This window comes from Moschus berezovskii, chromosome 4 (genome assembly GCF_049115385.1).
Source record: "Moschus berezovskii isolate FMDL1 chromosome 4, NW_MosBer_1.0, whole genome shotgun sequence".
NCBI classification, from domain to species: domain Eukaryota; kingdom Metazoa; phylum Chordata; class Mammalia; order Artiodactyla; family Moschidae; genus Moschus; species Moschus berezovskii.
In genome coordinates, this window is record NC_142463.1 from 11,687,455 (window position 1) to 11,708,039 (window position 20,585).

At 51.9% G+C, this 20,585-nt stretch overlaps 1 protein-coding gene across 1 annotated transcript in view; it reads right to left on the reverse strand.

Moving 5' to 3' along the window:
• GRIK3 (glutamate ionotropic receptor kainate type subunit 3) overlaps positions 1–20,585 on the reverse strand; it is a 191,339-nt gene that overhangs the window by 66,981 nt on the left and 103,773 nt on the right. Inside the window, exons 6-9 of the mRNA XM_088834979.1 lie at positions 14,661–14,842; positions 12,273–12,326; positions 863–1,036; positions 128–271 (exon numbers count right to left, since the gene is read on the reverse strand). Of these exons, the coding sequence (XP_088691105.1) occupies positions 128–271; positions 863–1,036; positions 12,273–12,326; positions 14,661–14,842 (554 nt within the window). The remainder of the gene's footprint in view (positions 1–127; positions 272–862; positions 1,037–12,272; positions 12,327–14,660; positions 14,843–20,585) is intronic.

The window sequence follows — 20,585 nt, forward strand, 5'->3', positions numbered from 1 at the left end:
CCATTTGCACCTGGGGAAACAAGCTCTGGCCCAAGTTCACATGGACTGGACTCCCAAACTTGGTCCTTGACTGCTCTGTGGCCCCCAGGAGATGGCCCTGGTGGGGGTGGGTGCGGGGGCCACTTACCTCCTTGATGAAGTTCATGAAGCGGCCGCCGAAGCGCCAGGCCTTGTGCCGGTGGCACTGCAGGGAGTTCACGGTCATCTGGGGTGCCCGCTGGTAGCATACAGACACAATGTGGACGGCATCGTACAGCAAGGCCGCATCCGTCTGGAGGGGAGGCCCAGGGCTGCCTGAGAGTGGCTCGGGCCCTGACAGTCCTCAGCCCACCCTTCGCTGTCTCCCTTTATCTCCCTCAACAAAGGCATTTCCTCCCTTTCCCTGGAGAGGGAAAGGCCCTGGAAGTGACCCTGTCCTGGCTCCTGATGAGAGGCTGGGCTTGGGGTGTCTTTGCAGCTCTGCAGACACCTGACTCCCTCCCTCCGCAGCTCAGATCTTCTCTGCCAGGCCCTCCACCCCCGGCGTCTCTGTTGCCTGGCCCTGTCCACATGTTCACCTTTCCAGCCTCCCCAGCTTCCTGCCCACCACAGCTGAAAGTCCTCCACATCCAGGACATTATCTCCACTCTCTGTAACCATCCGTTTATGTGCCTGTACTCCCACACTTGGGAGGGGGGAGGGGGGCTGCGTCTGATTCCTGAGTGTCCCTGGCCCCTGGCCTCAGGTCTAGCAGACACAGCGAAGGTCTTAGGAAGGGAGGTGGAGGGAGGGAAAAAAAGAAACAGGGAGGAGGGAGAGAAGGGAAGGAAGGGAGGAAGGGAGAGAGGGGAGCCCCTGGGTCTGGTGCTTCCAGCGGCAGTACCATCATCACTCCGTCCAACAGGCCGGACTCTGCCCGGGGAGCCGCCTGCAGCCGCTCCATGGACCACTTCTCCACGATGGCCGAGACATGAGGGTTGTCCACGTTGAGGATCCGGAATCCCGTCAGGTTCACGCCTGAGTAGCGGTAGGGCTCCAGGTCTAACGCGTAAAGATCCTTGACAGAGAGAGTTTCAATAAACAAAGATGTGACCCGGCTGTGAGCTCCAGCCCTACCTCCCACACTCCCTACTGGGGCCCCAGAGAGGCTGTAGCTCCCTGCAGAGTTCTGGGGAGGGAGGCTCGGGGCGGGGTGATGGAGCACTCACGGGAGCACTACACTTGGAGTCGGCCAGACCCGGCTGCCTGGTGGCTGACCCCACGGACTCACTGCCGGACCTCAGACACACGGCTCAGCCTGTTTCTTCATCTGCAAAACGGGGATCGTGCCTCCTTTATAGGCCCCAGTGAAGCAGTTCATATGAAATGCCCAGCCTGGAACAGCAAAGAAGCTTGATAATGGTGATGACCGTCACTTCCTCTGATGGGGGAGGCCTCCTTTGGGAAGACAAAGGGCACTGGGTCTGGGCATCTTCAAGTTACCCAGAGGGAGGCTGAGGGAGGGTTTTATCCCCCCAAAGAGGGTATTTTAAAATAGTCTCTTCTGAAAATAAATTTATGATTACCAAAGGGGAAGCGGGGGAGGGATAGGATAGGAGTTTGGGATTAACAGATACACACTACTATATATAAAACAGATAAGCAACGAGAATCTGCTGCATAGCACAGGAAACTGTATTCATTGTCTTATAGTTTATAATGGAAAAGAATCTGAAAAGGGATAGATATATAGGTATATATGCATAACTGAGGGGCCTTCCCTGGTGGCTCAGATGGTAAAGAATTTGCCTGTTACACAGGAGACCAGGGTTTGATCCCTGGCTCGGGAAGATCCCCTGGAGATCTCCAACCCATTCCAGCATTCTTGCCTGGAGAATTCTCTGGATAGAGGAGCCTGACAGGTCCATGGGGTCACAGGGCCTGACACGACTGAGTGATTCACACACACACACACGCGCGCGCGCGCATAACTAAATCATCTGTCGTACACCTGAAACATACAATGTTGTAAATGAACCGTACTTCAATAAAAATAATTAAAATTGACTCCTGTGCCTGGGACTGAAGGAGTACAGGGCCCTCTTCTCTCTCCTCAACCCCACATCACCAGCCAGGCTCCCTGACACCCTGCATCCTAGGAGCAGTCAGCCTGTTGGCCAGGTCACATCCAGTTTTGTGCAGGGGTCTAAAAGCAAGAAAGACAGGTCTTAATGCATGGGGGCAACCTAGCTTCAGCTCTGGGACATCCTAAGCTGGTGAGGGGAGGGGGCGGGGGGGGGAAGAAGGGGGTTGGCTGCAGAGGGAGGAGCCAGATGCTAGGCTGAGAAGGGATGGCAGGAGGTGGGTGGTGTGGAGAGCGCAGCTCAGTCCTCTGAGATGACCTCAAGGGGAATGGGGGTAGTGAGAGGGCTGTCAAGAGGAAGGGGATTTACGTATACATATAGCTAATTCATTGGAGAAGGCAATGGCAAGCCACTCCAGTACTCTTGCCTAGAAAATCCCATGGACGGAGGAGCCTGGTAGGCTGCAGTCCGTGGGGTCGCTAAGGGTCAGACACGACTGAGCGACTTCACTTTCACTTTTCACTTTCACACATTGGAGAAGGAAATGGCAACCCACTCCAGTGTTCTTGCCTGGAGAATCCCAGGGACGGGGAGCCTGGTGGGCTGCCGTCAGTGGGGTCACACAGAGTCGGACATGACTGAAGTGACTCAGCAGCAGCAGCAGCAGCATAGCTAATTCATGCTGTTGTACAACAGAAGCTAACACAACATTGTAAAGCAATTATCTTCCAATTTTAAAAAAAGAAAGAAGAAAAGAAAGAGAAACTCCCCAAACTTGGAGATAAGGGAGACGGAGACCAGCGCGTCCTTCCAGCGTCACGGGGACACATTGCTCACCAGGCCCTCTGGGGCCTGTGCGATTCTCTGGGACAATTCACCTGGGTTTGACTGCACTGTCATCCGCTGGTTAAAGGCCCATATTCTGAGTTAAAGTGTAGACTTTTGCCCATAGAAAAGATAATCCCCAAGCTGGTGGTTTTATTGCCCTGTAGGACATTAATCCATTTTGTACCTAACTTAGCTGACTTATATGATGTTCCTGCTACACCGAATACCTTTAAATACTCAATCCTTCAAATGCTCTCTGAGCCAGCATTGTCATCCTACTGGTTCCTTTGTTCATGAGTTGAATACATCTTTGACTCCTGTTCATTCTATATTTGCATAAGAGTCATGTTACTTTTTGAAACGTATATGCTGATAATCTAGACGGGCTTCATTCCACCAGTAGGGAAAATGAGTCTTACGGTCTAGTCTGAGGTCCTCCTCATCTACTGTCTGCTCTTTTCCACACTCTCCTCCCATCCAGCTGCCTCCCCCTGTTCCCCTCCCTCCTCCGCCCTCACCCCCGACCCCCACAACCTGGCCCATCATCTTTCCCAGGTCCCTCAACTCAGTCAATCCGTCCAACGCTGGGTCAGAATGGCCAGGGATAGTGTGCTGGTCTCTCCGTGGCTGCAGTCGTCAGGAGAAACATCTGGCTCCGTCACAGTCCCAGCTTCAGTTAAATCCATGATGGTTCATGGAAAGACAATGAGGGATAAAACCTGGAGCCCACAGAGCAGCTCTTTCACACTGCGCTGGTCTCCTCTGGTCTCTGAGATGTTCCTAATTCATGTGGAACTCCTCCTGTAATTCCGATTGGCCTCCTTCTGAAATACACAGTATTGGTTTCCTCTTTAAGAGTTTAGGGATTAGGGGAGAGGCTGGGGGCAGTTTTGAGCCCAGGAAAGAAAGTTTAGTCCCAGCCTTGCTCAAATGGGGCCCTGATTCAAGACCAGGATTTGGGATGGGGGAGGGGCTGGGGGAAGTAGATGGAGGAGTCCCCGTGGAATTGGCCAGAGGGTGTCTGTGTGGCCCCCATCTCAGTGGGAGTGAGTGGAGGGTGGGCACTGTGCTCAGCCCTTCAAGTGGAGTTTGTCGTCTGATTCTCACGATCCCCTGTAAAGTAGGTATTCAATAGTATTCCCTTTTTGCAGAGGAAACAAGGACCAGAGGGGTGAAGTGGCTTGCCTAAGGTCTCAGAGCTCATGGAAGCAGTGCAGAAATTATTCCCAGGTCCAGCTCAGTGGGGTGTTGGAGCTGGCTCCCATAGGCTTGTAAGAGCTAATCATCAACACTTCCCGACTCTATGTTCAGTGACATTCGTTGGTAGCTTGACATTGGCCATGGTGGGAGAATTCACACCATGAAAATTGGCAAGCACTACAAATCTGGGTTTTCCCCCCTTTTGGATAGCTGCTTGTATACATTTACTAGTACACAGTGTCTGTTCTATTTTAAAATTCCTGTGTTTATGTACGCAGTGGTTGTCAAACACAAGATACGCATCAGAATTGCTTTTGGAGAACTTGTTTTGGAAAGTACGGGCCATTGAGAATGTGGGGCAGGGCTGCAAATCTGTGTTTTGAGAAGCCGCTCATCTAAGCTATTACTCCTGACCTGGAAACACACAGAGATGGTTCTGGGCTTAGATGGGGAGACCTGTGGAGTCAGAGAGGAAGAGCAAGGCAGGGGACACACAGGAAAGAGGCCTCTCTTCCCACAGCTGCTCCCTGAGAACAGGTCACTGGGCAGCCCCAGGTGATGGTGGCTATGAGCACAGATTGTGAGGCCAGGCCATCTACTCTCCTTACTTCCCCTGTCTCATCTGCAAAATGGGTATGAAAATAGTGCCTGCCATATAGGGTCATCCTGAAGAAGAAATGGGCTAATAGACATACTTAGAACATGTCTGGTGCATGGTAGACATCACAGAAGTGCTGATATATATTCACATTCTGCCTTCTCTGGCAGCAGGTTGTGGCAGCTATTGGACTTGTCCCCCCAGGACACGACTGGGCTCTTGGAGGAGAGAAGCAGACATGAGTTGCATCCTTCCTGCCTTACCCCTCTTGGCAATATAAAAACAATCACGTTTACTGAGCACCTCAGAACGGTTTCTAAGTGCCTTATGTATACTAACTCACTAAACGTACATTTCTGCCTTACAGGAAAGGTGTTATTATCACTCCATTTTAGAGGAAGGTGCTTGGTCACAGAGAGGTTAGGTCTTCTGCTCACGGTTGTACACTTGGGAGCAACAGTGTCAAACCCAGTTTGCCAGCTCCCAAACCCTCCCTCTGTCCCATGACCAGCCCTCAGTTCCCACCCACTGGATATTTCAGTCACCCTCTACATGGCATTCAGAGGGGTCTTTCTGAAGAATAAACCCAACCCTGCCACTCCCCTGCTTGGCATATTCCAATGGCTCCTTCTTGCCTTCTCAGAATAAAGCACAAATTTCTTCGTGTAGTTTGCGAGGCTCTCCACCCCTCCAGCTTCACTTTTCTTCCCACCCGCTCTCAGTTCTTTGCCCCAGGAGCACCAAACCATTTTTCTCTCCCTTCCCCATTCCTCGTGGCCCCTTTCCCCATCATGCAGCTTCTCTGTGCCACTGTCTTTGTGTGTGCTCTATCTCTGGGCTGGAATATCTGTCTTCTCAACCCTTCTTGAGTGGGTTCACTCTGAGATTCAGCTCAAGTGTCACCTCTTCTGGGAAGCCCTCCCTGACTACTACTCTAGATACACATGATCGGCTGGGTCAAAGGTGCTTCTGCTCTGATCTTGGGACCTTTTGGCTTTCATCCCACTCATGATAACTCTCTATGTCTGCATCTGTCTCCCTTAGAAGCTCCCATACCAAATACTCCCATCAGTCAAATAGAAGAATCAGCTAGCTGGGTAGCTCTCTGGGAAGAGCCTGGAAATGAGAGAGTAGAATTTCATAACCTTCTCTCAGAGGGAGCTTTCTATGGTGCTAGAAGTTAGGAGTGATTTGATAAATTGCCTGGGGTGGAGAATGAGCCCCTCAAGGGACTGCTTTAGAAACAACAGATCTTCCCTAAACTGCCTTTGAAGAAGGTGGGTCTGAGGAGATGGAGGGATTTTGCTTTGTAGAGTGGTGAATGCAAGTTTGGGGCCAGAGCTGAATTGCCTGGGACACAGAAGAAATTCTGAGATCTGCCCCCAGGGGGCGCCCTTCTCCCTCTTCCCCTGTAATGAGGCTCAGCCTCTTCTCCATTTCAGTATTGACACCTAAAGCCTGAAAGATGCCCATCATGAGTCTACCTAGGGCCTCCCTGACTTGGCTCACTTCCCTGAGGACCAGAGGCCCTCTGGCCTTAGTGGGGAGGGCAGCATCTCTGGCTTTGGTGGGGCTCGGGTGCTGGTGACGTCAGTCCTTCCAGTTTCCAAATGCAGCGCTGGGTTGGCTGACACTCACACAGTGGCTGTAGCCAATCACAGCCTGGGAGGGGGCGTGATGGGGTGTCACTGCTGGGGTCATCTTCATCCCTGTCACTCTGAGCCTGGGCTCAACTGCAAAGTGTTGCAGGGCTTGTGGCACTGAGTGCCACCATCCCTGTGACATGAGGGCAGTGACAACGGGGAGCTGGAAAAGAGGCCTCTTTGTCTGGCTCCAAGTTTTTGTCCAGACTGCCCTGGGCTGAGACCCCATGTGCTGTACACAGTGAACTGTGCACAACCTTGCTGCTTGGCAAAAAGTTGCTGTTCTCCATGCCAAATGTTGACACATTGAATTCAGTATCGACGAGGGACCTTTTAGAAACATTCAGCATAACATAATAGACTAATTCATTAGCACCCCATGGGTCTGACTGGGTAGAAGCTGAAGCTCGGAAAACATCGCCTTAAGGAATGACAGATGAAAATATCTTTCCCATGATATAACTGTTATTGCTGGGAAGTGGCATTAATTGTGATTGCTTATCTATTAATTTATTATAATTCTTTTTTCACCTCCAGGCTTTTACCTACACATGACATGGACCAGGGGCTCAGCTGAGGCTGATTAATGTGGGGTTATCTGGGAATGGCTCAAAGCTGGCTGGCACAGATAATGGCAGCTGGGGTAATTAAAATGTCTTCTGCGTGGGAGAAGCAAGTTTGGAGAATTTTTTCGAGGCGAGGAATTGGTGACATGGGTTTCCTAAAGCAAAGGAGATAAATGTCAAATGCCACTGCCCTCCCAAATACAGCCACAACTGACCAATGAGCACCAAGAGGCTGAATCACGAGGTAGGCTCCTAAGCCAATGGGGCTGGAAGGAGAACCTTGGAGCCAGAGCCACAAGCAGGACGTGGGGACCCGGGGAACATAGCTGATGCCCTGGCATATGGGGAGCTGCTGGGAGATGCCCTGGTATACACATGCATATTCCACTGCAGAACTGTTTATATTGCAGCAACTGTGTCTCTAGAAGGATTGGCTCTCTCTGACCCTCAGAGAGGTGGGGGGAGCAAGGGCAGTAGGCTGAAAAAGAAGTCAGGAGCCAAGGTTTCTGTCATTGATCTGCTGTGGGGCTCAGGGCAGCTCACTCAACCTCTCTGGTCCCAGGTTTCCCCATCAATCACAAACTGCCCCGTGAAAAGGAAAATCAGCAACGTGGAGAAAGGGCTTTAGAACCTGTGAAGTGTGGTTGCTGCAGGGATTTGTGGAGGGTTTGCCCCGTCCCATTAGTGTCAATCACGTGGTGCCTGGACCATCATGGCCCATGGAATCTGAGCCTGAGCCAGCTAGAGGAAGCCAGGCAACACTGCATGAAGGCTCTTGCTACACGCCTAGCAGAGGACTGGAGTCGGACAGCCCCCAGCTGGTCAAAGTCCTTGCTCTTCCCCTTTCTTACTGAGCAGACTCTTTGAGTCTCAGTTTCTACTTTTCTGTAAAAGTCATACCTTCCTAGGAGAGTTGTTCTGAATTTTGGATGAATGGGTTATGCTGAGCACATAAAAAATAGAAGCAGGGGTTATTTTATCAATCTGTTTAACTCTTGCTGCTGCTAAGTGCTAAATGCCACGCACTTTCCACAGGGCTTTACTGATGTCAACATACCTGCCTAATGCTCAGCGTAACAGTTCTCCGAGGCAGTAGTGTTGCTGTGGCCATTTTACAGAAGGGGAATGAGCCTCAGTGAAGTGAAGCAACCTGCCCAAGTAAGTGGGAGAATCTCGATTCTAACTCGGGCAGACGGGCCGCAGAGTGCACGGTCTTCACTCTTGCTGTGGTGAGGATGCTAATCTCACCGATTACTTTCCACTTTGTATTGGATTCATTCATTCAGGCATCAGTGAGCACCTACTGTATTCCAGGCTCTATTTGGTCACTGGAGACACAGAGGTAAACTGGGCACTATCCTTGATTCTTATATGCACAAAGGAAGCGTATCAGCTGAACTTTGTGTTGGATCCATCTCTAGACAACCCTCCCACCCCTCACCTAAGTGTCTAGCTTGGTACCTGGGATCTTGAGAGCGTCTGTATAGGGCTGCTGGATAGTAAGTAAATGAATGATTGAACTGAGGATATGTAAAAGCAGGGCCTTCCCTGGTGGTCAAGTGGTTAATACATCACCCTTCCACCACAGGGTGTGTGGGTTTGATCCCTGGTTGGGAACTGAGATCTCACATGCTTCGAGGCAAAAGACCCCCCCCCACCCCCCCCCAAAACAAACAAAAACATAAAAATTTAGGAAAAGCTGACACTCTCTGTGGATAGGATACTGCCCCAGGGTACAAGGATACGTTGGCCCTGCCCCTCCCTCCAAGACCTCCAGCCTTGAGCCCATGCTGGCAGTGCCATTAATGTGGGGAGCCATCCGCGTCACCAGGGTTGTGCCTTCCCCAGAGTCTTGCCTAGAAGGTCAGGTCAGACCATGGTGCTGAGAGTTCAAAGCTTCAGCTCCCTGAGGGGACACCCCTCTGGTCTTGGAATGAGGGCATGAGCCAGGTGGAGATGTTGTAATTGACTGTCTGGAGCCAGGATTGGGAGCAAGGCCCAGAGAGGACTTAAGCACAGGTCCTGTGTGGACGCAGAGGATGAGGGGGCAATACTCAGCGCCAGTGAATGAGATCTGTGGATGTTCCTTCCTGCCACTTTGAAAGGGACCACTCAGTGGCCCAGTTCTTCTGCTTGGTGGCCAAGCCTTAGATTCTGTGAATCCACTGCACTCTGCCTCCCACCATCAGACCTGAGCTGACCAGCCAAGGGGGTCACCTCCCCAGGGGGGCTGCTACAATCTGGCTGATGACTCAGTCCCTATCCCGGGGGCTTTAGAAAATGTGGGGATGGCATTTATTTGTCATCAAGCCTGGAAATCAATAAGTGGAGAAGGGATGCTAAACCCTGTATACTGGGCAGGATATTCCAGAAGGAACTGTCCAGCCCCAAATGCCTATATAGTGCCCTGACTGGTACCTGGCCAGACCGAAATTTGACCTGGGAAAGGCGGATAACACTCAGAGAAAGAAATGCTGAGAAGTGGCAGAGACCGAAAGGATGATCTGTTGGGATGTGACGATCCTGAGGCAGCTGAGATGAGCTCAAGTTTCCAGGGAACAGATCACAAGGAAGGAGCCGAGGCAGAGAGACAGGAATGGAGCAGCCTGGTTGAGTCTCAGGGCAGAGGGCTGGACCATAAACCCACGATGTTCAGAGTTGCTCTGGATCCAGAACCACCCTCCATGTCTGCTCTTCGGCCTCATAGTTCATCCTTGAGTTCCTAGTGACTTGAGGTTACTTGAGTGAGTTTGCTGCTCTTTTGAGACCAAAAGAGGCTAAATGTGGGATCTCAGGCCTAGCTGTGTGCTGTGCTTAGTTGCTCAGTCATGTCCAACTCTTTGCGACCCTATGGACTGTAGCTTGCCAGACTCCTCTATCCATGGGGATTCTCCAGGCAGCAAGAATAATACAGGGGATCTTCCCAACCCAGGGATCAAACCCTGGTCTCCCGCATTGCAGGTGGATTCTTTACTGTCTGAGTCACCAGGGAAACCCTGAGGCCTAGAGGCATCACCAATTATTCCCATTTTAAAGGCAAGGAAACTGAGGTTCAAGGAAGTTAAGCAATCTGCCCATGGGCACAGCCAAGAGGTCATGGAACAGCAACTCATCCTCATCTGTGCCTCTGAGGTCTGCTCTCCCATCGCTGCACTGGACAGTAATGTGAGGAGGGGATGGGCACGGTCTGTAGGGGGACCACGGCCACCTCGGGAGGTCTGCCTGCTCCTCCCTTGTATTTTCCTATGGGGACTCCAAGGCTCTGTTATAGCAACTCAGAGCGGCGAGAACTCAGGGAGGTGAGCCAGCAGGATGGAAGTGTGGGAAGAATGTGTTGAGCTAGCACAGGGCTAGCGGGGATCCCTAAGGGCGCAGAGGTCTCAGCACCCAAGGAGCCCAGTGGAGGAATGCCAGGGCTCTCACACCTGGAGAGACAGCCTGGGATCCCTGGAATGTGCCCACCTTCCCAGACTTGCTCCTCTTCCCTGCTTCTAGCTTCAGATGGAATGTTGGGGATCTGATGGCTTCATCCCCAGCCGATGACGTATTCTTAATATCTGATGACTTTCCCAGGAGAGAAGCCAGCGTGGGTGAATAGAATTCTGAAAGGGAACTGGGAAAGAAGATGCCTGGTCTCATTCACCAGCTTCCAGAATTCCTTTCTCCCACCATGGCTCCCGGCAGGTCCCCAGATCTGAGCTCTGGATCAGGAGAGGGAGCACGGTGACTCAGATGTGAGTACAAGGTATAGTGGCTGGGGGTGCAGAGAGGCAGTGGTGTGCTTGGAAATGGTTAATAACCAGCTCTCAGGGGATGGTGGGAAAGTGTCTTTTATTTGTAGCACCTGCCAACTTCTGCAGTATGAATACTCCTGCCATGGCTAATTTCAAGCTACCTGAGTGATGTCATTGAATATGGAGTTGGGAAGAGATGAACACAATTGGCTCTGGCAATCAACCAGTACATAAAGGAGTGTGGCTCAGATGGTAAAGAATCTGCCTGCAATGCAGGAGACCCCGGTTCGATCCCTGAGTCAGGAAGGTCCCCTAGAGAAGGGAATGGCTACCCACTCCAGTATTCTTGCCTGGAATATCCCATGGACAGAGGAACCTGGTGGGTTACAGTCCATGAGGTCGCAAAGAGTCAGACATGACTGAGCAACTGACACTTTGACTCAACCAGAATGATACTCAAAGAGCTAACCTGTCTTTGCCCTTTGCTTATGCTGTTTCCTCTCTGTCGAATATCACTCCTCTCTCTCCTTGGTGAATTCCCTCTGACCCCTCAAAGCCCAGTTCAAGCATCTTCTTTCCTAAAAGGGCAGTCTGAAATTCCCCGCCTTCCACCAGCCCTGTGGCATCTGACACCTCCTTCCACTGTGCCCCACGGCAATCTGTCCAGGCATGTGACAGCACAAGTCTGCTGAATGAGTTAGACGTACAGTTGCAGACTGGACAGGATGGGAGTTCCTTGAGGGCAGGCCTCAGCATCAGACATCCTGAGACACCTAGCTGAGCACAGGTCCTGGGTAAGGAATGTTAGCTAGGTGCTGGATGAATGAAGGAACACAGCTAGAGGCCTGCAGAGCTGCAGCAGCAAATCTGATGTAGATTTCAGGAGATGGTTGCATCAACAGGATGGTTAAAGATGCTGTCACTTGCCCCAGATCTGGGCTGGGCAGAAGAGTCCAGGTGGGGCCCAGTGACATCTGACGGCATCTGGCTCCAAGACAGGGTGGCTGGGAGTTGGTGCCCCTTTGGCACAGGGATCTCTTTATTCTGCTGATCTCAGACCACAACTAATTATCCTAATGGGTTTAAATGGTCCTAAATGTTCTCACGGTTTGGACAAGACCCATCTGGAGCCTGCAGGTGGGCTGGCCCGGCTGATGGTGAGCAGGCAGATTTAAGCGTGGATGCCGCAGGAATCCAAAGTGGCAGCTCCTCTTGTTGCATGAGGCCTGAGACCTGTGTGGAGGTGCGTGGGCCAGTGGCCAAGGGTCATTGTCCTAATAACAGCGCTTCACACGAGCCAGGCACTACTCTCAGCGCACCGGCGCGTGAACTCACTCAGTTCCCACAACAGTCCTAGGAGGCCACGATCATGCCCGTTTTGCAGAGGGAGAATTGACTTCTGCACGGTCTCTCTGCCAGCAAGCAAGGGGCTTGTGTTCACACTGGCAGGTTCTAGAGTCTCTACTCTTAGTCACAACACGATGCCCCTTCTCAAAGTGGGTGGGCCACAGAGACAAACTGTGCCCTTATCTGAGGTTACGCCTCCAGCCTTAGGAAGCAAGTCCAGTCTGAATCTCCTGTAGCAACTGTCCACCCCCCAGGCTGACCTGGTTTGGAGGGAGCCCCACCCTGACCCACGCCAGGGCCCGAAGGTACGTTACCAGTGTGGTGAAGATGAAGTGGTAGTACTCAGTCATCATGCCCATGGCCATGGCCTGCGGGAGAGCAAAGCGTCAGCACCCTGCAGGGAACACCCAAGAAGCCCCTCCTTCTCTCTACCCCAGCGGGGGGCCAGGGTGAGGATGGGGGCATCACAGGCTGGCTGGCGGTGGGTTGGGGGAGGCTGGACGCTCAGAGGGGGATGTCCTATGAGACCTTTTGACCGTGACAGTTACTGGCTGGAAGACAGCAGGGGATTTCACACTGGAGTGTGCAGCAAAGTCACAGGGGACACATTGAAGTGCAGAATCTTGGGCCGCCCTCTCCAAAGATGCCAAATTCTGCAGGGCCAGGTGGGGGCCAGGTGTCTGCCTTTTCAGGAAGCATCTCTGGGTCTGTGCACTCTGAGAAATGCTGATGGAATACACCCAACATTGGCTTCGCTAGTGCCCTGACTCTACTCAGCTGAACCCACTATCCTGACTCCAGAAAGATGTCTGTGGGAGCCTGGACCCCACCAACCCAGCCAGACCTAAAGAGCAGGGTCTATCCTTGGTCTAAGGCTCCCCAGTGGGAAGTGCTGAGACATCCCTGCTTCCTGGGTGCTGGCTGACCTCACAGCGGCCCATGTGGCTGTGTGAATTATTATCACCCACCATCGTGAAGTCTACATTTTATATTATGTATTTTATTAGAAGCCTATAATCTATAATACTAATGACCATAATGCATTTTCTACAGAGTTCTTCAGAATGTGGGCCCACATAGTGCTCAGGGGGAAGTGTCACGAGGTCAAGTATACTTTGAAAACGCCTCTCATCTCTTCCCAGTCTTGGAGGGGCTTCACAGCCCGCATCTGCAGGTGAAAGGCTGGAGCAGTCCTCCGTCCGCAGTCACGCTCACCTGGGTTTAGTTCAGTGTCAGGCTGAGCACAGAATCTCCACTTTCAGTTCTAGGGATTTCCAAGTCAGCAGACTGGGGAGTGAATTCTGACTTCCTGACTGGGTGACCTCAGGCCTGGGACTTTCCCCTGGAGCCTCAGTTTCCCTGCTGGTAAATCAAGCAGGATAATCGCCCCCATTTCCCAGGGGTGTGTGTACATGGCACAGAGTCACTCCTCAGTGAACATGAGCAGTGGCGGTCTTTATTACTTGGTTCCACGTGCCTGAAAAAGGGGAGAGGCGCTGGGCGCCATGGACCAGAGAATGAGGGTTGAGGGACTTCCGGGAGCTTTGTTTCTCCCACTTTGAGTTTAAAGCTGTGCCACATCCAGTGCTGACTGTGCCCTGGGCACAAGGGTGAACTCCTTCCTTCACTCGTCTCACTGAATCCTCCAGAACCAGATGAAGGAGGGATCGTTCACTCCATCTATAGAGCAGGGGATGACCCCGGGGCCACTCGCTCTCAGGAACACCACGCCCCAGGGCAGGAACAGGATTCATGCCCTCAACCGAGTTTTTAGCTGCTGTGTGAAGGTGCCTGGTGGGAGGCTTCCTCGGGGAAGACACAGGCTGCTATTCCGCTTGGCACCCCATGCAGGATTGGGCGGGGGGGCGTCAGGCCTTGAATAGATTCCTGGCCCCAGCTCAGCGCCTCTCGCCCGGCATCCCTGCATCCCCTCCCTGCCACCTGCCTCTCCCGGGGTCATGTGTTAAGGCCCCACAGAATGCCTCCTCCAATCACCAGGGACGCTTTCTGAGACCACGTAATTGCCTTTCACACAAAGCACTGGCTCGAATCAGAGTGGTTTTGGTTTCAGCTGCGACACCCCTGGCGGGGGCTGTGAGCGATTTCATTGTTGATTTCTTGGGTGGCTGGCAGAGCTCGGTCTGGTTCCCAGCACGCCATGCTGGGCTCGTCCGGGAATGGAGGCGCGGCCAGGACTGCAAGCCACTCTCCTCCCCCACCGTCACTGCGGAGCTGAGCAGATGGCACGTGGCGCCTCGATAGACCTCCCAGTGATCGGAGAGTGCCACTGAGTGCCACCGGCTGCAGGGAATTAGCGGCTGGAAGAGGCGGTCTGGAGGCTGCTCCTGGTACCCCCAGGTCTCCGTGCCCCCTCAGCAGCTCCTGCCCCCACTTGCATCAGGTGATGTGGACACTGTCACTTACTCAGCACCCTCTGTGCTCCAGGCCTGGCTGGGCCAATGATCCATTGTCTCATCCCATCCTCACACCAAGTCGGAGTGTCACTGTGCCCATTTTGCTGCTGGTGAAACTGAGGCTCACAGGGGTAAAGTGACCACCCAACGTCATACAGCCAGAAAGAGGCAGGCTAGGGATCAAACTCGGATCTGGCTGACGTCAGGCCTGTGTTTGGGAAATGGGGTGGCTGGGAGAAATGGCAGGCAGATCCCAACCTTCCCTCCCACTGGCCGGTGCTCACGCACCTGCTTGAGGATCTGGGCGGCCATGGTGTGGCTGCAGTCGAAGATAATGCGGAATTCCCGGCCTCGCTTCATCTCCTTGAGCAGTGGGCGCGAGTCATCAGAATCAAGGGGGAGCTGGCGGATCTTGAGGCGGATGTTGTACCTCGACGGGGCCATGATGAGCTCCTGCAGTCGGATGAGCCCTGAGAGGTCCCGGGGCACAAAGACACACGTAAGCGCATGGACACACAGCTGCAGACACCACAGACTCGGGTGGTCACAGGTCTACAACCACACATAGATACCGACGTGTGGCCCACGGAGATTTGTGCGTGGACACAGCCACACGTGTGGAGACACAGGCCCTGGCACACTGGGGCACAGACCTGTGCACCCACCTGTGCAGACCCGCATATGCACACACACACGTGTGCACACACAAACACATGCTCACACACACACACACATGCATGTTGATACAGACAAGACACACGCTTGGATTGATAGATACATGCATATACGCATGTAGATAAAGGTGTGTGCACACACAGATGACGTGTACATGCCTGTAGATTCAAAGGCAGGCACAGACAGCTAGCAACCCCCCACTGGCTCCACCCACTGCTCTTCCCCAACCCAGTGGGTGTAGAGGCTCATGGAGCCTGAATCAGAGGCCACCCCCTCTTCCTTCCCCCGCCCCCTACAGCACTGCAAAGCATGGGACATAATCTTCCTAAACAGCCTCAGCAACATGCTGCCAGGATGCAGCACTAGAGGCAGCTCCAGGCTCAGCTGTGCCAACTGTTGGACCAGGTAAGGACGGGTGGCATTTGTGCTGAGTCACCACCCCCACCCCCAACCCCCAAGCACAGGCTCCCTCTGTAAACTTTTCCCATTCTTCCAGGCCCAACGCAACTGCCTCCTCCATGAAGCCTGCCCCTACTGCTCTGACCAGAGAAGACCTCTCCACCCAATGCACATCCTGCCACCCCCACCCCCCACCAACTCAGCGGCCTCCTCCCTCAGTGTTCGCCTCCTCGGACCTCATCTCACGCTCCTTGTCCTGTCACAAGCTCTTCAGCATCAGTGGGGTTGGGTCTCCACACACAGGGCCTGGCCCTTTGGTTGTACTCAACACCAATTTCCATAATTGGACTGGCTACTGTTTTGCTTCTCTCTACACTGAAAAATCCATCCTCCACCTTGGCATTTTGCAAAACCACTCAATCTGGGGACTTCCAGGGAAAACTGAATGTCACTTCCTGGAGACAAATGGCTTGCTTAGGTCTAATTAAGTTCATTTCTGTCCCTGTTTCGAGGTCCCTTCTTGCTGACTCCTCTGTGCTTAGCCTGGAAACAAGCCTGCTTGCTGGTCTCTACAGCCCTGCCCACCTCAGGGAGAGCTGCAGCAGCACCGGACTAGGGTCCCAGGCAGGCCGGCCCCTCCCACCTGCTGGGCTCACTGCCCATACGCAGGGCTTGGTGTCTGCATCCTGGCTGTACTGTCCACTCAGCCATGCTCCATTTCCCCAATAACAGCACTCTGGTTTTCCTTCGGGGAACAACTCCACCCCCAACACTCAGTCTATCTGACTCAGGAGGGATCTGTTCCCACTCTAGGGACACAGGATCTGCCCCACCCCCACCCCCACCCGGTCAATCAGCACACACATTGCTTGAGGCATAGGTACGGGCTTAGAGACGGATGTGAGATGCCAGTTGGTCTTACCAGATGACTCCCAGGAGTTGTGACAGGGCAACTGGTAAGGGATAACTCTCTTTAAATTTAACTCCAAATTGGGGTGGGGGAGAGTGAGTCTGGGGGTCACCACTTAAAACCTGAGAAGGATTCCAACAGGGCAGAAGTCAGGACACAAAGAAAGAAATTAAGCCTTAAAGATGTGTGTGTGTGCTAAGTCACTTCGGTCGTGTCCAACTCTTTGCGACCCTATGGACTGTAGCCTGCCAGGCTCCTCTGTCCGTGGGAGTCTCCAGGCAAGAATATTGGAGTGGGTAGCCATTCCCTTCTTCAGGGGATCTTCCCAACCCAGGGATCAAACCTGGGTTTCTTGCTTTGCAGGCAGATTCTTTACCATCTGAGCTACCAGGGAGTTATCTCCTCTGGGGAGGACAGAGATATTTCTCTGGGACCTAAGCCTCCTAAAGAGCTTCCAAACAAGCTTTGCCATGACTGTGGGCATCAGGAATCCCTGGCCCCCTGGATGGTCTCAGATCCAGGTATGTCGCTGGGAGAGGGCTCTGGAGTCCTGCAGGGATCTGGACCAAACAGGGACCCCAGTACCTCCTAATACCAGACTTGATGGGGGCAGGAAGGGGATATCAGGTAATCTTAACAGAGGAGGGAAGGGCCGCAAGCTCCCCCCAAACACACACCCCCATCCTTACCCTCCCTCCTCAACGAATCCCAGAAGTCCTTGGTTTGGCTGAGTGCTGCTGCCTGCTCACAGCTGTTAACCTGCAGGGCTCTGAGCGCACACTTTGCTCCTACTGGCTCAGTTTTCAGGCCCAGGCACAGCATCGGTAGGCATGTTGGGCTTTGGGGACCCAGGACATGAGGACAGGGACAGTGTGGATGCTGGAGGGGAGTCATCAGAGCTCTCTTGTCAGCCAAGTTCATCACCCCGTGTGATACACAGTGACCCACATTCTCTCGCAGCAAGTGTCAGAACTCCTTCCCATCAGCGTATTCCCAAAGGAGACCAGAGGCTCATCCTAGCCCATCCCAGCAGAGGACTAGGTTCTTCGTTTGCCTGATATGAGCACTCCTTCCTGGCTGCTTCCCTAATCAATCTCTCTCAAAATATCTGCAGTGAATCATGGTTGTTGAAATCATGCTTTTCACTTACAAAGCACTTCTGCATTCATTACCCGATTTAACCATCTCCCTGTCCTAGAAGACATACAGAGTAGGTGCTTTGGTTCCAGTATTCAGACAAAGAAACTGAGGCCCATAAAGGTTAAGTGATCATCCCAAGATTCTGCAGCATGTTAGCAATGGGATCAAAATTCAAGACCCAATCTTCTGGGCTCTTATGCTGGGCCCCCCTTTTTTTAACCCAGCTTTTTCTAAGCCCCTTCCTTTCATTCTTGATATAAATTTGGCTTCTGCACAGATTAGGTTTGCATGGCAAAACTCAAAGGGCAAACACCGTTGGTCCCTGGAATAATCATTCTTGATATTCTGTAACTGATGACTTGGCATCCTGAAATCATGGGCCAAACTAATGACCAAAGTTGTTTGTATCCCTAGTACCTGTGTTTTCCTGGGCACACCAAAATCATATGATAAACTCTTCAGTCACAAACTCCCAAATCTGTGTTTTGCTTCCTACCCCATATGGGATGTTGGCACCTAACAAATTCCACCTAGTAGTAATAGGGGCAATCTTATAGATGTTCAATCACTCAGTTGTGTCTGACTCTTTTGCGACCCCATGGACTGTAGCCCACCAGGCTCCTCTGTCCACGGTGTTTTCCATGCAAGAATACTGGAATGGGTTGACATTTCCTTCTCCAGGGGATCTTCCTGGACCAGGGATCAAACCCACATCTCCTGCATTGGCAGGAGAATTCTTTATCACTTGAGCCATCAGGGAATAAGTAATAAAGGCTCTAAAATAATAAAGGCTCTTGCCTGTGTTTTCCCCTTGCTCCCACCTCCTGACCAGCCCTGAATGTGGCCCCAGGTGCCATGATGCGCCCCCTTCTGCTTCTAGGGAACCGTAAGTAATAACTCATGTTTTCATGCCATTGGCCTCTCCGTGTCAACACTTGGTCACGTCTATTCTTTAGATCCTAGGTACATTTTAAAGCAGTTCTCCCTGTAGTGGATCGCAGTGATGACTCCAATTTTCACCTCTCCCTACAAACCCATCCTTTGCTGTGTGACTTTGCAGTGCCCTCTAACTGTGGGCAGGTGACTTGCTCTACCCACAACACTGGGCTCAACTGTTTTGGCCAATGGGGTATCAGCAGGCATATAATACTGATATCAAATACTTGAAATGGAATTGTACACTGGTTTTGTTCTTTTCACCTCTGCCATTGTCATGACCACATGCAAGGGGTATCCTGCTGGAGGATGAGATCCCAGCTACCCCATCATCTCAGTCAAGGCTGGTCTATTTAAGCCAACACTCAGCCGACTCCCGGGCAGGTGAGTGATCCAGCTGAGACCAGAGTAACCGCCTGGCCAATCTCAGTCAGTCATTGACTCTATAGACTTGTGAGCTAAACAAATGCTTATTATTTCAAGCCACATTGTTTTGGGGTAGTTTGTTACACAGAATTATTATCGAAATAGATAACTGATGTCCCCTCTTGTAGCATATTAAGAGAACCATTGATTTTGTTTGGGTGGCTGTGTGCCAGCCCCAAGAAATGACTCATAGTAGGTGAAATCAATGAGTAGGAGTCCCATTCCTATCTGAATGGGATGTTTAGGGTAGTGGGCACAGACTCAGTGAACTGTATAGGGTGGTATGCTGGAAGGTTCTGAGACAGATTTTCCTCCCTGAACAGGCACAAATCACATTAAGAAAAATCCCTTTGTGTTCTACCTGTTTCCTTCCCACTTCCTGGGGTATCATCATGTGAGGATTTGATATTTGGAGCTGCAGCATCTTTACTGTGACCATGATGGGGAAAGTTAAGGGAACTGCAGTGATACTGATCCAGCATCCTGACTTTGATGAACTCCTAAACCTGTCCTGGAAAGGCCCATCTCCAGACTTCTTGTTAGTGAGATAGCTAAGTGTCTACTGCTCCAGTCAATTTGAGTTGGGTTGTCTGTTACTTACAGCCAAAATATCCTAATGGAAACAACCCCCAAAGGAAACACAGTCCAAGCCTGCTATTAAGAGCTTCCCACTTCATGGGTTTGGTGGCCCACAAGCTGTCCCCTTGAAATATCCTGCTTCTGGGGGCATCCTTCTTAATACCATTATTCCTCATCAAAGTTACATTATTGTTTGACTGAATCCAACCTGGAGTACCTAGTACTAAGTGTCCTCTTAACTAAACCAGCTCCATTACTGACTACCCTACATTTTAAAATGTTTGTTGAATTGAATATCAAAATTGAATTAAGTGATAAATACTGAAGGGAAAAGTGTGTTGGGCATTGGGAAAGGTGAGGAAATGAAGATGCTATCCCGTGTTCTTTTAAGAAGTTAATCATGCTGTAGGGAAGTGAGTGCCCACCCAGAAGCCACTGGTCATCAGAGCCAAGAATCAGGCGCTGTGTACGTACAGTCAGAGCTAGACACCCATGGGGAGAGGAGGTTCCAGGACTCAGCATCTGTGTGGACCAGTCTCAGCGGGACCGCCTTGATGTCCCAGCTCCTTCCTCTGCAAAGCCTCTCCCTGCCTAAGTCCAGCATACGGAGGCCGCAGCCCTGCTGGGAGCAGTTGATGTCACTGTCTCCTGTGGCCATGCCCACGGCGCTCCTGCATGATTTCAGTACGATCTGTTCATATCTAATTCTTCTCTCCCATGCTGGCCCTAGTTCTCGTCCAAGCAACCGTTTTGTGCCTGCCTGGACCAATATGGCCACCTCTGCCCCAGTCTTCTCGCTCCACGTTCTCCTCTAACTCTCTGCACATTGCTGTCGGTTCAGTTCATTTACTCAGTCGTGTCCAACCCTTTGCAACCCCATGGACTGCAGCACGCCAGGCTTCCCTGTCTATCATAAACTCCTGGAGCTTGCTCAAACTCACGTCCATTGAGTTGGTGATGCCATCCAACCACCTTATCCTCTGTCGTCCCCTTCTCCTCCTGCCTTCAATCTTTCCCAACATCAAGGTCTTTTCCAACGAGTCAGTTCTTCGCATCAGGTGGCCAAATTGCTTAGCTGTCAGTGCCACCCTCTAAAATTCTGCTTTTATTATTCTGTGTCTTTGTTCAACAACACTCAATGGTCCTCA